General features: G+C 38.2%; 1 protein-coding gene across 1 annotated transcript in view; it reads right to left on the bottom strand.

Annotated features, from left to right (window-relative positions):
- The window catches only part of LOC121523711 (glycosylated lysosomal membrane protein), a 32,976-nt gene that overhangs the window by 8,232 nt on the left and 7,801 nt on the right, over positions 1-16,943 (bottom strand). The window contains exons 2-3 of the mRNA XM_041808695.1: positions 5,644-5,808; positions 2,448-2,546 (exon numbers count right to left, since the gene is read on the bottom strand). Coding sequence (XP_041664629.1) covers positions 2,448-2,546; positions 5,644-5,808 — 264 coding nt within the window. The remainder of the gene's footprint in view (positions 1-2,447; positions 2,547-5,643; positions 5,809-16,943) is intronic.

Raw genomic sequence — 16,943 nt, 5'->3', positions numbered from 1 at the left:
ACCTTAAAGAATGCTGTGTATCATAAAGAATGCTGTGTAACATAAAGAATGCTGTGTAACATAAAAGAATGCTGTGTAACCTAAAGAATGCTGTGTAACCTTAAAGAATGCTGTGTAACATAAAGAATGCTGTGTAACCTTAAAGAATGCTGTGTATCATAAAGAATGCTGTGTAACATAAAGAATGCTGTGTAACATAAAGAATGCTGTGTGACTTAAAAGAATGCTTTGTAACATAAGAGAATGCTGTGTAACATAAAAAATGCTGTGTATCATAAAGAATGCTGTGTAACATAAAAGAATGCTGTGTAACATAAAAGAATGCTTTGTAACATAAAAGAATGCTGTGTAACATAAAGAATGCTGTGTATCATAAAGAATGCTGTGTAACATAAAGAATGCTGTGTATCATAAAGAATGCTGTGTAACATAAAGAATGCTGTGTATCATAAAGAATGCTGTGTAACATAAAGAATGCTGTGTATCATAAAGAATGCTGTGTAACATAAAGAATGCTGTGTATCATAAAGAATGCTGTGTAACATAAAAGAATGTTATTTAAAATCAAACATGAATTACTGATGGTGAGACCTCTCCATTGATGTTTCTGCTCTTTAGTGAATTAAATATGGATTTTTGAGATGTGTCTTCACTGATTTCTGTTCTTTATCATAGTTTTTACTCAGTGACCAACGGTTTTAGGAACTGTAGATCTAACTAGAGAATGCAATTTCTGAAGAAATTTTGCTGTGAATGCTGATTTGCTGAACGGCCAAACTGCTAATAGCCGGAATGGAGTTTGTAGGGCAGAAGCTTATTGTAATGATCAAAAAACCTGCATCTGTAAGAAAAGGAATACAGGTTTTAATCAAATAGAAAGTACTTTGGAAAATGTAACTAAAAATAATCCTTTAAACCAGCTTAATATATTGTTTGAAGGCCCAGGGCCAACTTCTATTGTTTCAGCTGTAAAGTAGTTACCAACGAGGAGTCTTGATGTAGTGGCTGTAAAAAGGTTGTTGTAAAGAATTCTAACCTGATTTAACACACAGTCTCTTTCTCCTCTCCGTGTGCGAACGCTGTACATGCTATCATCAAACTGCAGGGATGATATTTTGGTGTTGATTGTGTGAGAAATGAGGCCAGGGCGGCGAGCTAAAAACGGGCATCTTTCTGACTCTGAAAGGAAAAGCAGCAGATTCTGTAACATTGCAGCAGATGACAGAGATGTCCGTTTCTTGGGACAGTTGGTCCTCTCACGCCAAAAGTGTGCATGATATGGCTTTGGTTCTTGGTTTGACAGTAGCGGGACAAGATTTCCTCTGTTTTGATATGTATTTTATGTGTGTGGTGTTAGATTTGTGGCGTCAGTGAGAATTTGTTTGGGAAGGCTGCTCTGCCAGATCAGCCTGCTCACTGTTAGGCACTTGTTACCATGGAGACAAGAGACTCACCTTACTTCAGTGGGGTTTTAGTGGGATCTGACCTGAAAACATGCTCCAAAACTCAGGTCGTTGTGTCAAGACCGTAACAGCTATCATTAAACTGATTTCGGCATGAGCATCTGCAGGCTTGGAGCTAGCAGGGATGATATTTTGTTGTTGATTGTGTGAGAAATGAGGCCAGGGTGGCGAGCTAAAAACGGGCATCTTTCTGACTCTGAAAGGAAAAGCAGCAGATTCTGTAACATTGCAGCAGATGACAGAGATGTCCGTTTCTTGGGACAGTTGGTCCTCTCACGCCAAAACTGTGCATGGCTTTGGTTCTTGGTTTGACAGTAGCTGGACAAGATTCCTTCCGTTTTGATATATTTTTTATGTGTGTGGTGTTAGATTTGTTGTGTCTGTCACAATTTATTCAACAATGTACCTGGCTCCAAAAACAGCAGCCTTCACTCTAAGCTTAGAGTGCCACTGTCAGCTGCCAGTGTGCTCTATCCTGTTGAAATGATTGTGAAATGGCCTGAAGGCTGAGAAAAAGTGAATCAACATTGAAGGGTCGCTGTGAAGAAACGATGAAAGATATGAAGGAGCCGAATCATTCTAAGATAGCTGAATGTCTTGTGAATATTTTAGAGGTTGAATGAAGTCTGTAAGTGAAAGTATGAATGAGTTATAGGGTTTTGAATGGAGGTTAGAAGATGTGTGAAATGTGGCAGTTGAAGCCTCTCTGAACATTCTACCCATTCATTTCTATGGTCCCAACTTTTTTGGAAATCACTGAATATCCCTGAGAGTATGAGGAATAGGTCTTAGAAAAGTCATAGCAGTTGTGTCCTTATTAGGCTTAATGTTTTGAAGTTTTAATGGTTGAAATCGGTTGAAATTTGCGGGAGAAGAAGCACGCCGAAAAAGCGAGCGAAAGAAGATTAATAAAGAATTTTGGCGCAGAATAACAATAGCTGTGAATGCCTTTAGCAATCACAGCAAATATGTAGCCATGCTTACTCTGCTGAAGACGATGGCAGTGCTGTAGAGGACACTGCTCTCCGGCTCCACCTTCAGGCTACCGCTAACATTTCGAGCTTCAAACTGAGGCCAGTCAACCTGAGAAAGAGAGACGAAGGAGGGGGCGGAGTCAGAGAGAGACAAGGGGGCGGGATCAGAGAAGAGATGGGTGGGGTCAGAGAGAGGAGGAGGCGGGGTCAGAGAGAAAAGAGGAGGGATCAGAGAGAGAGGAGGAGGCAGGATCAGAGAGAGTGAAGGAAGTGGGGTCAGAGAGAAATTCTCCTGTAGATTTATCTCATATAGATCTATCTTGTGTTGACAGATCTATCTCATGTAGATCTATCCCCCTATAGATCAATTTATACAGATTTATCTCTCTATACCTCTATCTTATACAGATCTATCTCCTATAGATCTACCTCTTATAGATCTATCTCATAAATATCTGTCTCTGACAGATCCATGTCCTTTAGCTCTGTCTCCTATAGATCTACCTCTTATAGATCTATCTCATATAGATCTACCTCCTACAGATCCATGTCCAAAAGATCTATCTCCTATAGATGTACCTCATACAGTTCCATCCCCCATAGATCTGCCTCCTATAGATCCATGTCCTATAGATCTGTCTCCTAAAGATCTACCTCTTATAGATCTATCTCATATAGATCTACCTCCTACAGATCCATGTCCTATAGATCTACCTCCTATAGATCCATGTCCAATAGATTTACCTCCTATAGATCTATCTCCTATAGATCTACCTCTTATAGATCTATCTCATATAGATCTGCCTCCTACAGATCCATGTCCTGTAGATCCATCTCCCATAGATCTGCCTCCTATAGATCAATGTCCTATAGATCTGTCTCCTATAGATCTATCTCATATAGATCTGCCTCCTACAGATTCATGTCCTATAGAGCTATCTCCTAGTGATCTACCTCTTATAGATCTATCTCCCATAGATCTACCTCATACAGATCCATGTCCTATAGATCCACCTCCCATAGATCTACCTCCTACAGATCCATGTCTTAAAGCTCTATCTCATATAGATCCATGTCCTATAGATCCATCTCCCATAGATCTACCTCTTAAAGATCCATGTCTTAAAGATCTATTTCAAATAGATCTATCTCCCATAGATCTACCTCTTATAGATCTATCTTTAATAGATCTATCTCCTATAGATCTACCTTCTAAAGATTCATGTCCAATAGCTCTATCTCATATAGATCCATCTCCCATAGATCTACCTCCTACAGATCCATGTCTTAAAGATCTATTTCAAATAGATCTATCTCCCATAGATCTACCTCTTATAGATCTATCTCCTGTAGATCTATCTCTTTTAGATCTACCTTTAATAGATCTATCTCCTATAGATCTGCCTCCTACAGATCCATGTCCTATAGATCTATCTCGAATAGATCTACCTCTTATAGATCTACCTTTAATAGATCCATCTCCCATAGATCTACCTCCTACAGATCCATGGTTTAAAGATCTATCTCATATAGGTCTATCTCCCATAGATCTACCTCTTATAGATCAATCCCCTGTAGATCTACCTCTTATAGAGCTACCTTTAATAGATCTATGTCCTATAGATCTGCCTCCTACAGATCCATGTCCTATAGATCTATCTCATATAGATCTACCTCTTATAGATCTACCTTTAATAGATCTATCTTCTATAGATCTATCTCCTATAGATCCAGGTCCTATAGATCTATCTCCCATAGATCTACCTCTTATAGATCTATCTCCTGTCGATCTACCTCTTATAGATCTATCTCCTGTCGATCTACCTCTTATAGAGCTACCTTTAATAGATTTATGTCCTATAGATCTGCCTCCTACAGATCCATGTCCTATAGATCTATCTCCCATAGAGCTACCTCTTATGGATCTATCTCCTGTAGATCTACCTCTTATAGATCTGCCTCCTACAGATCCATGTCCTATAGATCTATCTCGCATAGATCTACCTCTTATAGATCTACCTTTAATAGATCTATCTCCTATAGATCTACCTTCTACAGATCCAGGTCCTTTAGATCTATCTCCGACAGATCTGCCTCTTATAGATCTATCTCCTATAGATCTACCTCCTACAATCCATGTCCTATAGATCTATCTCCTATAGATCCATGTCCTTTAGATTTATCTACAATAGATCTACCTCCTACAGATCCATGTCCTGTAGATCTATCTCCTATAGATCTACCTCCTACAGATCCATTTCCTTTAGATCTATCTCCCATAGATCTATCTCCTATAGATCTACATCTTATAGCTCTACCTCTTATAGCTCTATCTCCTATAGATCTACCTTCTACAGATCCATGTCTATAGATCTATCTCCTACAGATCTGCCTCTTATAGATCTATCTCCCATTAATCTACCTCCTACAGTCCATGTCCTATAGATATGTCTCCAATAGATCTACCTCTTATAGATCTACCTTCTACAGATCCATGTCCTGTAGATCTACCCCTTACAAATCTACCTCTTATAGATCTATCTCCTTTAGATCTATCTCCTATAGATCTACCTCCTACAATCCATGTCCTATAGATCTATCTCCTATAGATCTACCTCTTATAGATCTATCTCCTTTAGATCTATCTCCTATAGATCTACTTCTTATAGATCTATCTCCTATAGATCTAGCTCCTACCGATCCATGTCCTATAGATCTACCTCTTATAGATCTATCTCCTATAGATCTACCTCCTACAGATCCATGTCCTATAGATCTACCTCTTATAGATCTATCTCCTATAGAGCTACCTCCTACAGATCTATGTCCTATAGATCTACCTCTTATAGATCTATCTCCTATAGAGCTACCTCCTACAGATCTATGTCCTATAGATCTACCTCTTATAGATCTATCTCCTATAGAGCTACCTCCTACAGATCTATGTCCTATAGATCTACCTCTTATAGATCTATCTCCTATAGAGCTACCTCCTACAGATCCATGTCCTATAGATCTATTTCCTATAGATCTACCTCTTATAGATATATCTCCTGTAGATCTACCTACATGTCATCGTTGATCATCTCTTAAAGCTCAGTGGCCCTGTAGTTAATGGGGTCAAAGGTTAAAATGTTCTCTCTGTTCTAGTTCTAGCAGCCTCCACCTGACTGAACAGGAAACCCAAACAGGAAGTAGGGACACACCGTGACATTAGAAGAAGAAGTGTTGGTGTGGACCAGGAGCAGCGTCGGCGCCCCCTGGCTGCAGAACAGGAAGTGAAGCGTGTCGTTGTCTCCCACGGCTCTGACGTGCAGAAGGTCACCACCAGCAGGCGGAGAGGGCGAGCCAGGGTTTAACTGGACGAACAACTGAGGAAGAGAAGAAGAAGACAGAGCTCAACCAATCAGAGAACAGCAGAGATGATCAGAGATTCAGGGACTGATCAACACATTCATTATTGATTGATCAGAAGTTTAAAGGATTGATTGATAGATGGATAAATGACTGATTCAGAGGTTCTAAATGTTCTCAACACAGGCACGGTAATGGAAAATAAAAAAATAATCCACAGGAGGTTGAAGTGTAAATATGAGTCATTGACAAAGTTCAATCAAATAATCAAAAACAACGATATCGATAGGTTCAGTCCTTCTGTTCTCTATCCAGGAGGAGATTCTAGAACGTTCTACAGAGGAACGTTCTGTCAGTCTCCTCTGTGTATTTATCTTTTCATCTACAACGTTCTACAGAGGAACGTTCTGTCAGGGTCTCCTCTGTGTATTTATCTTTTCATCTACAACGTTCTACAGAGGAACGTTCTGTCAGTCTCCTCTGTGTATTTATCTTCATCTACAACGTTCTATAGAGGAACGTTCTGTCAGTCTCCTCTGTGTATTTATCTTTTCATCTACAACGTTCTATAGAGGAACGTTCTGTCAGTCTCCTCTGTGGATTTATCTTCATCTACAACATTCTATAGAGGAACGTTCTGTCAGTCTCCTCTGTGTATTTATCTTCATCTACAACGTTCTATAGAGGAACGTTCTGTCAGTCTCCTCTGTGTATTTATCTTTTCATCTACAACGTTCTACAGAGGAACGTTCTGTCAGTCTCCTCTGTGTATTTATCTTCATCTACAACGTTCTATAGAGGAACGTTCTGTCAGTCTCCTCTGTGTATTTATCTTCATCTACAACGTTCTATAGAGGAACGTTCTGTCAGTCTCCTCTGTGTATTTATCTTCATCTACAACGTTCTATAGAGGAACGTTCTGTCAGTCTCCTCTGTGTATTTATCTTTTCATCTACAACGTTCTATAGAGGAACGTTCTGTCAGTCTCCTCTGTGTATTTATCTTCATCTACAACGTTCTATAGAGGAACGTTCTGTCAGTCTCCTCTGTGTATTTATCTTCATCTACAACGTTCTACAGAGGAACGTTCTGTCAGTCTCCTCTGTGTATTTATCTTCATCTACAACGTTCTATAGAGGAACGTTCTGTCAGTCTCCTCTGTGTATTTATCTTTTCATCTACAACGTTCTACAGAGGAACGTTCTGTCAGTCTCCTCTGTGTATTTATCTTTTCATCTACAACGTTCTACAGAGGAACGTTCTGTCAGGGTCTCCTCTGTGTATTTATCTTTTCATCTACAACGTTCTACAGAGGAATGTTCTGTCAGTCTCCTCTGTGTATTTATCTTCATCTACAACGTTCTATAGAGGAACGTTCTGTCAGTCTCCTTTGTGTATTTATCTTTTCATCTACAACGTTCTATAGAGGAGCGTTCTGTCAGGGTCTCCTCTGTGTATTTATCTTTTCATCTACAACGTTCTACAGAGGAACGTTCTGTCAGTCTCCTCTTTGTATTTATCTTTTCATCTACAACGTTCTACAGAGGAACGTTCTGTGAGTCTCCTCTGTGTATTTATCTTTTCATCTACAACGTTCTACAGAGGAACTTCTGTCAGTCTCCTCTGTGTATTTATCTTTTCATCTACAACGTTCTACAGAGGAACGTTCTGTCAGTCTCCTCTGTGTATTTATCTTTTCATCTACAACGTTCTACAGAGGAACATTCTGTCAGTCTCCTCTTTGTATTTATCTTTTCATCTACAACGTTCTACAGAGGAACATTCTGTCAGTCTCCTCTGTGTTTTTATCTTTTCATCTGCAACGTTCTACAGAGGAACTTCTGTCAGTCTCCTCTGTGTATTTATCTTTTCATCTACAACGTTCTATAGAGGAGCGTTCTGTCAGGGTCTCCTCTGTGTATTTATCTTTTCATCTACAACGTTCTACAGAGGAACGTTCTGTCAGTCTCCTCTGTGTATTTATCTTCATCTACAACGTTCTACAGAAGAACGTTCTGTCAGTCTCCTATGTGTATTTATCTTCATCTACAATGTTCTATAGAGGAACGTTCTGTCAGTCTCCTCTGTGTATTTATCTTTTCATCTACAACGTTCTACAGAGGAGCGTTCTGTCAGGGTCTCCTCTGTGTATTTATCTTTTCATCTACAATGTTCTGCAGAGGAACGTTCTGTCAGTCTCCTCAGTGTAATTATCTTTTCATCTACAACGTTCTACAGAGGAACGTTCTGTCTGTCTCCTCTGTGTTTTTATCTTTTCATCTGCAACGTTCTACAGAGGAACTTCTGTCAGTCTCCTCTGTGTATTTATCTTTTCATCTACAACGTTCTACAGAGGAATGTTCTGTCAGTCTCCTCTGTGTATTTATCTTCATCTACAACGTTCTATAGAGGAACGTTCTGTCAGTCTCCTTTGTGTATTTATCTTTTCATCTACAACGTTCTATAGAGGAGCGTTCTGTCAGGGTCTCCTCTGTGTTTTTATCTTTTCATCTACAACGTTCTACAGAGGAACGTTCTGTCAGTCTCCTCTTTGTATTTATCTTTTCATCTACAACGTTCTACAGAGGAACATTCTGTGAGTCTCCTCTGTGTATTTATCTTTTCATCTACAACGTTCTACAGAGGAACTTCTGTCAGTCTCCTCTGTGTATTTATCTTTTCATCTACAACGTTCTACAGAGGAACGTTCTGTCAGTCTCCTCTGTGTATTTATCTTTTCATCTACAACGTTCTACAGAGGAACGTTCTGTCAGTCTCCTCTGTGTATTTATCTTTTCATCTACAACGTTCTACAGAGGAACTTCTGTCTGTCTCCTCTGTGTATTTATCTTTTCATCTACAACGTTCTACAGAGGAACTTCTGTCAGTCTCCTATGTGTATTTATCTTTTCATCTACAACGTTCTACAGAGGAACTTCTGTCTGTCTCCTCTGTGTATTTATCTTTTCATCTACAACGTTCTACAGAGGAACTTCTGTCAGTCTCCTCTGTGTATTTATCTTTTCATCTACAACGTTCTACAGAGGAACTTCTGTCAGTCTCCTCTGTGTATTTATCTTTTCATCTACAACGTTCTACAGAGGAACGTTCTGTCAGTCTCCTCTGTGTATTTATCTTTTCATCTACAACGTTCTACAGAGGAACGTTCTGTCAGTCTCCTCTTTGTATTTATCTTTTCATCTACAACGTTCTACAGAGGAACGTTCTGTCAGTCTCCTCTGTGTATTTATCTTTTCATCTACAACGTTCTACAGAGGAACTTCTGTCAGTCTCCTATGTGTATTTATCTTTTCATCTACAACGTTCTACAGAGGAACGTTCTGTCAGTCTCCTCTGTGTATTTATCTTTTCATCTACAACGTTCTACAGAGGAACGCTCTGTCAGGGTCTCCTCTGTGTATTTATCTTTTCATCTACAACGTTCTACAGAGGAACATTCTGTCAGTCTCCTCTGTGTATTTATCTTTTCATCTACAATGTTCTATAGAGGAACGTTCTGTCAGTCTCCTCTGTGTATTAACATTTTCATCTACAACGTTCTACAAAGGAGCGTTCTGTCAGGGTCTCCCTTTGTGTATTTATTTTTTCATCTACAACGTTCTACAGAGGAACGTTCTGTCAGTCTCCTCTGTGTATTTATCTTTTCATCTACAACGTTCTACAGAGGAACGTTCTGTCAGGGTCTCCTCTGTGTATTTATCTTTTCATCTACAACGTTCTACAGAGGAACGTTCTGTCAAGGTCTCCTCTGTGTATTGATATTTTCATCTACAACGTTCTACAGAGGAACTTCTGTCTGTCTCCTCTGTGTATTTATCTTTTCATCTACAACGTTCTACAGAGGAACATTCTGTGAGTCTCCTCTGTGTTTTTATCTTTTCATCTGCAACGTTCTACAGAGGAACGTTCTGTCAGTCTCCTCTTTGTATTTATCTTTTCATCTACAACGTTCTACAGAGGAACGTTCTGTCAGTCTCCTCTGTGTTTTTATCTTTTCATCTGCAACGTTCTACAGAGGAACTTCTGTCAGTCTCCTCTGTGAATTTATCTTTTCATCTACAACGTTCTATAGAGGAGCGTTCTGTCAGGGTCTCCTCTGTGTATTTATCTTTTCATCTACAACGTTCTACAGAGGAGCGTTCTGTCAGGGTCTCCTCTGTGTATTTATCTTTTCATCTACAACGTTCTACAGAGGAACGTTCTGTCAGTCTCCTCTTTGTATTTATCTTTTCATCTACAACGTTCTACAGAGGAACATTCTGTCAGTCTCCTCTGTGTTTTTATCTTTTCATCTACAACGTTCTACAGAGGAACGTTCTGTCAGTCTCCTCTTTGTATTTATCTTTTCATCTACAACGTTCTACAGAGGAACATTCTGTCAGTCTCCTCTATGTTTTTATCTTTTCATCTGCAACGTTCTACAGAGGAACTTCTGTCAGTCTCCTCTGTATATTTATCTTTTCATCTACAACGTTCTACAGAGGAACTTCTGTCAGTCTCCTCTGTGTATTTATCTTTTCATCTACAACGTTCTACAGAGGAATGTTCTGTCAGTCTCCTCTGTGTATTTATCTTTTCATCTACAACGTTCTACAGAGGAACGTTCTGTCTGTCTCCTCTGTGTTTTTATCTTTTCATCTGCAACGTTCTACAGAGGAGCGTTCTGTCAGGGTCTCCTCTGTGTATTTATCTTTTCATCTGCAACGTTCTACAGAGGAACTTCTGTCAGTCTCCTCTGTGTATTTATCTTTTCATCTACAACGTTCTACAGAGGAACTTCTGTCAGTCTCCTCTGTGTATTTATCTTTTCATCTACAACGTTCTACAGAGGAACGTTCTGTCAGGGTCTCCTCTGTGTATTGATATTTTCATCTACAACGTTCTACAGAGGAACGTTCTGTCAGTCTCCTCTGTGTATTTATCTTTTCATCTACAACGTTCTAAAGAGGAACTTCTGTCAGTCTCCTCTGTGTATTTATCTTTTCATCTACAACGTTCTACAGAGGAACGTTCTGTCAGTCTCCTCTGTGTATTTATCTTTTCATCTACAACGTTCTACAGAGGAACGTTCTGTCAGTCTCCTCTGTGTTTTTATCTTTTCATCTACAACGTTCTACAGAGGAACTTCTGTCAGTCTCCTCTTTGTATTTATCTTTTCATCTACAACGTTCTACAGAGGAACATTCTGTCAGTCTCCTCTGTGTTTTTATCTTTTCATCTGCAACGTTCTACAGAGGAACGTTCTGTCAGTCTCCTCTGTGTATTTATCTTTTCATCTACAACGTTCTACAGAGGAACTTCTGTCAGTCTCCTCTTTGTATTTATCTTTTCATCTACAACGTTCTACAGAGGAACATTCTGTCAGTCTCCTCTGTGTTTTTATCTTTTCATCTGCAACGTTCTACAGAGGAACTTCTGTCAGTCTCCTCTGTGTATTTATCTTTTCATCTACAACGTTCTATAGAGGAGCGTTCTGTCAGGGTCTCCTCTGTGTATTTATCTTTTCATCTACAACGTTCTACAGAGGAACTTTCTGTCAGTCTCCTCTGTGTATTTATATTCATCTACAACGTTCTACAGAGGAACGTTCTGTCAGTCTCCTATGTGTATTTATCTTTTCATCTACAACGTTCTACAGAGGAGCGTTCTGTCAGGGTCTCCTCTGTGTATTTATCTTTTCATCTACAACGTTCTACAGAGGAACGTTCTGTCAGTCTCCTCTTTGTATTTATCGTTTCATCTACAACGTTCTACAGAGGAACATTATGTCAGTCTCCTCTGTGTATTTATCTTTTCATCTGCAACGTTCTACAGAGGAACTTCTGTCAGTCTCCTCTGTGTATTTATCTTTTCATCTACAACGTTCTATAGAGGAACGTTCTGTCAGTCTCCTCTGTGTTTTTATCTTTTCATCTACAACGTTCTATAGAGGAACGTTCTGTCAGGGTCTCCTCTGTGTAATTATCTTTTCATCTACAATGTTCTACAGAGGAACGTTCTGTCTGTCTCCTCTGTGTTTTTATCTTTTTATCTGCAACGTTCTACAGAGGAACTTCTGTCAGTCTCCTCTGTGTATTTATCTTTTCATCTACAACGTTCTACAGAGGAACGTTCTGTCAGTCTCCTCTGTATTTATCAGGATAATAATTTTTCTAATTCTTCTTTACATCAAACCTCCTGATTGTTTCTGCAGCATCAAAAATAAAAATCTGACAGTCCTAGACCTGAAGACCTGAAGACCTGTAGACCTGATACCCTTAAGACCTGAAGGCCTGAAGACCTGAAACCCTTAAGACCTGAAGGCCTAAAGACCTGAAGAACTGAAGACCTAAAGACCTCAAGACCTGAAGACCACAAGACCTGAAACCCTTAAGACCTGAAGGCCTAAAGACCTGAAGACTTGAAGAAGACCTTAAGACCTGAAGACCTGAAGGCCTAAAGACCAAAAACCCTTAAGACCTGAAGGCCTAAAGACCTGAAGAACTAAAGACCTAAAGACCTCAAGACCTGAAGACCTCAAGACCTGAAACCCTAAAGACCTGAAGGCCTAAAGACCTTAAGACCTGAAGACCTGAAACCCTAAAGACCTGAAACCCTTAAGACCTAAAGACCTGAAGACCTGAAGGCATAAAGACCTGAAGAACTGAAGACCTAAAGCCCTCAAGCCCTGAAGACCACAAGACCTGAAACCCTTAAGACCTGAAGGCCTAAAGACCTGAAGACCTGAAACCCTAAAGACCTTATGACCTGAAGAAGACCTTAAGACCTGAATACCTGAAGACCTAAAGACCTTAAGACCTGAAGACTTCAAGACCTGAAACCCTTGAGACCTGAAGGCCTAAAGACCTGAAGACCTGAAACCCTAAAGACCTGAAACCCTCAAGACCTAAAGACCTAAAGACCTGAAGACCTGAAAACCTGAAACCCTAAAGACCTGAAGACCTGAAACCCTAAAGCCCTGAAGGCCTAAAGACCTGAAGAACTGAAGACCTAAAGACCTCAAGACCTGAAGACCTCAAGACCTGAAACCCTTAAGACCTGAAGGCCTAAAGACCTGAAGACCTGAAACCCTTAAAACCTGAAAGCCTAAAGACCTGAAACCCTAAAGACCTGAAGACCTGAAGAAGACCCAAAGACCTAAAGACCTGAAGACCTGAAGGCCTAAAGACCTGAAACCCTTAAGACCTGAAGACCTGAAGGCCTAAAGACCTGAAGAACTGAAGACCACAAGACCTGAAACCCTTAAGACCTGAAACCCTAAAGCCCTGAAGGCCTTAAGACCTGAAGAACTGAAGACCTAAAGACCTCAAGACCTGAAGACCTGAAACCCTTAAGACCTGAAGGCCTAAAGACCTGAAGACCTGAAATCCTTAAGACCTGAAGCCCTGAAGACCTGAAACCCTTAAGACCTGAAGACCTGAAGAAGACCTAAAGACCTAAAGACCTGAAGACCTGAAGACTTGAAGACCTGAAGACCTGAAGACCTAAAGACCTTAAGACCTAAAGACCTTAAGACCTAAAGACCCGAAGGCCTAAAGACCTGAAGAACTGAAGACCTAAAGACCTCAAGACCTGAAGACCTAAAGACCTGAAGGCCTAAAGACTTAAAGACCTGAAGACCTAAAGACCTGAAGACCTGAAGAAGACCTTAAGACCTGAGGACCTGAAGGCCTCAAGACCGAAAACCCTTAAGACCTGAAGGCCTAAAGACCTGAAGACCGGAAGACCTGAAGGCCTAAAGACCTGAAACCCTAAAGACCTGAAGACCTGAAGAAGACCTGAAGACCTAAAGACCTGAAGACCTGAAGGCCTAAAGACCTGAAGACTTGAAGACCTTAAGACCTGAAGACCTAAAGACCTGAAGACCTAAAGACCTGAAGACCTTTAGACCTTTAGACATTAAGGCCTAAAGACCTGAAGAACTGAAGACCTAAAGACCTCAAGACCTGAAGACCTAAAGACCTGAAGGCCTAAAGACCTGAAGACCTGAAGACCTAAAGACCTGAAACCCTACAGACCTGAAACCCTTAAGACCTGAAGACCTAAAGACCTGAAACCCTAAAGCCCTGAAGGCCTAAAGACCTGAAGAACTGAAGACCTAAAGACCTCAAGACCTGAAGACCTCAAGACCTGAAACCCTTAAGACCTGAAGGCCTAAAGACCTGAAACCCTAAAGACCTGAAACCCTACAGACCTGAAACCCTTAAGACCTGAAGACCTAAAGACCTGAAACCCTAAAGCCCTGAAGGCCTGAAGAACTGAAGACCTAAAGACCTCAAGACCTGAAGACCTGAAGACCTGAAACCCTTAAGACCTGAAGGCCTAAAGACCTGAAGACCTGAAACCCTTAAAACCTGAAGGCCTAAAGACCTGAAACCCTAAAGACCTGAAGACCTGAAGAAGACCTAAAGACCTAAAGACCTGAAGACCTGAAGGCCTAAAGACCTGAAGACCTGAAGACCTTAAGACCTGAAGACCTAAAGACCTGAAGACCTAATGACCTGAAGACCTTAAGACCTTAAGACCTTAAGGCCTAAAGACCTGAAGGCCTAAAGACCTGAAGAACTGAAAACCTAAAGACCTGAAGACCTGAAGACCTAAAGACCTAAAGACCTGAAGACCTGAAGACCTAAAGACCTGAAGACCTGAAGAAGACCTTAAGACCTGAGGACCTGAAGGCCTCAAGACCGAAAAACCCTTAAGACCTGAAGGCCTAAAGACCTGAAGACCTGAAGACCTGAAACCCTTAAGACCTGAAGGCCTAAAGACCTGAAGACCTGAAACCCTTAAGACCTGAAGACCTCAAGACCTGAAACCCTAAAGACCTGAAGGCCTAAAGACCTCAAGACCTGGAGACCTGAGACCCTTAAGACCTGAAGGCTTAAAGACCTGAAACCCTAAAGACCTGAGGAAGACCTGAAGACCTAAAGACCTGAAGACCTGAAGGCCTAAAGACCTGAAACCCTTAAGACCTGAAGGCCTAAAGACCTGAAGAACTAAAGACCTAAAGACCTCAAGACCTGAAGACCTCAAGACCTGAAACCCTTAAGACCTGAAGGCCTAAAGACCTGAAGACCTGAAACCCTAAAAACCTGAAACCCTTAAGACCTAAAGACCTGAAGACCTAAAGACCTGAAACCCTTAAGACCTGAAGGCCTAAAGACCTGAAGACCTGAAGACCTGAAACCCTTAAGACCTGAAGGCTTAAAGACCTGAAGGCTTAAAGACCTGAAGACCTGAAGACCTGAAACCCTTAAGACCTGAAGGCCTAAAGACCTGAAGACCTGAAACCCTTAAGACCTGAAGGCCTAAAGACCTGAACCCCTAAAGACCTGAAGACCTGAAGAAGACCTGAAGACCTAAAGACCTAAAGACCTGAAGACCTTAAGACCTGAAGACCTACAGACCTGAAGACCTGAAGACCTTAAGGCCTAAAGACCTGAAGACTCCACTAAATCACTGAGAACTTCCTGAATGACACAAACCTCTGACAGTGTTAGTAGAAATGTGTGGATTCTAAATAAAGTCAGATTAAAGACTATTTTATATACAAATCAGTTTACTATATAAATATTAATAAATGTAAGTATTATTGTTTACTATATAAATATTAATAAATGTAAGTATTGTGGTTTACTATATATAGTATTATTGTTTACTATATAAATATTAATAAATGTAAGTATTGTAGTTTACTATATATAGTATTATTGTTAACTATATAAATATTAATAAATGTAAGTATTGTGGTTTACTATATAAATATTAATAAATGTAAATATTGTGGTTTACTATATAAATATTAATAAATGTAAGTATTGTGGTTTACTATATATAGTATTATTGTTTACTATATAAATATTAATAAATGTAAGTATTGTGGTTTACTATATATAGTATTATTGTTTACTATATAAATATTAATAAATGTAAGTATTGTGGTTTACTATATATAGTATTATTGTTTACTATATAAATATTAATAAATGTAAGTATTGTGGTTTACTATATATAGTATTATTGTTTACTATATAAATATTAATAAATGTAAGTATTATTGTTTACTATATAAATATTAATAAATGTAAGTATTGTGGTTTACTATATATAGTATTATTGTTTACTATATAAATATTAATAAATGTAAGTATTGTAGTTTACTATATATAGTATTATTGTTTACTATATAAATATTAATAAATGTAAGTATTATTGTTTACTATATAAATATTAATAAATGTAAATATTGTGGTTTACTATATAAATATTAATAAATGTAAGTATTGTGGTTTACTATATATATAGTATTTTTGTTTACTATATAAATATTAATAAATGTAAGTATTATTGTTTACTATATAAATATTAATAAATGTAAGTATTGTGGTTTACTATATAAATATTAATAAATGTAAGTATTATGGTTTTATATATATATAGTATTATTGTTTACTATATAAATATTAATAAATGTAAGTATTATGGTTTAATATATATATAGTATTATTGTTTACTATATAAATATTAATAAATGTAAGTATTATTGTTTACTATATAAATATTAATAAATGTAAGTATTGTGGTTTACTATATAAATATTAATAAATGTAAGTATTATGGTTTAATATATATATAGTATTATTGTTTACTATATAAATATTAAAAAATGTAAGTATTATTGTTTACTATATAAATATTAATAAATGTAAGTATTGTGGTTTACTATATAAATATTAATAAATGTAAGTATTGTGGTTTACTATATATATAGTATTATTGTTTACTATATAAATATTAATAAATGTAAGTATTATTGTTTACTATATAAATATTAATAAATGTAAGTATTGTGGTTTACTATATATAGTATTATTGTTTACTATATAAATATTAATAAATGTAAGTATTGTGGTTCACTATATATAGTATTATTGTTTACTATATAAATATTAATAAATGTAAGTATTATTGTTTACTATATAAATATTAATAAATGTAAATATTGTGGTTTACTATATAAATATTAATAAATGTAAGTATTGTGGTTTACTATATATATATAGTATTATTGTTTACTATATAAATATTAATAAATGTAAGTATTGTGGTTTACTATATAAATATTAATAAA

Source organism: Cheilinus undulatus, linkage group 16 (genome assembly GCF_018320785.1).
Source record: "Cheilinus undulatus linkage group 16, ASM1832078v1, whole genome shotgun sequence".
Taxonomy (NCBI): Eukaryota; Metazoa; Chordata; class Actinopteri; order Labriformes; family Labridae; genus Cheilinus; species Cheilinus undulatus.
The sequence above is the reverse complement of the archived record's forward strand: the minus strand, read 5'-3'. Positions and strand labels throughout refer to the sequence as shown.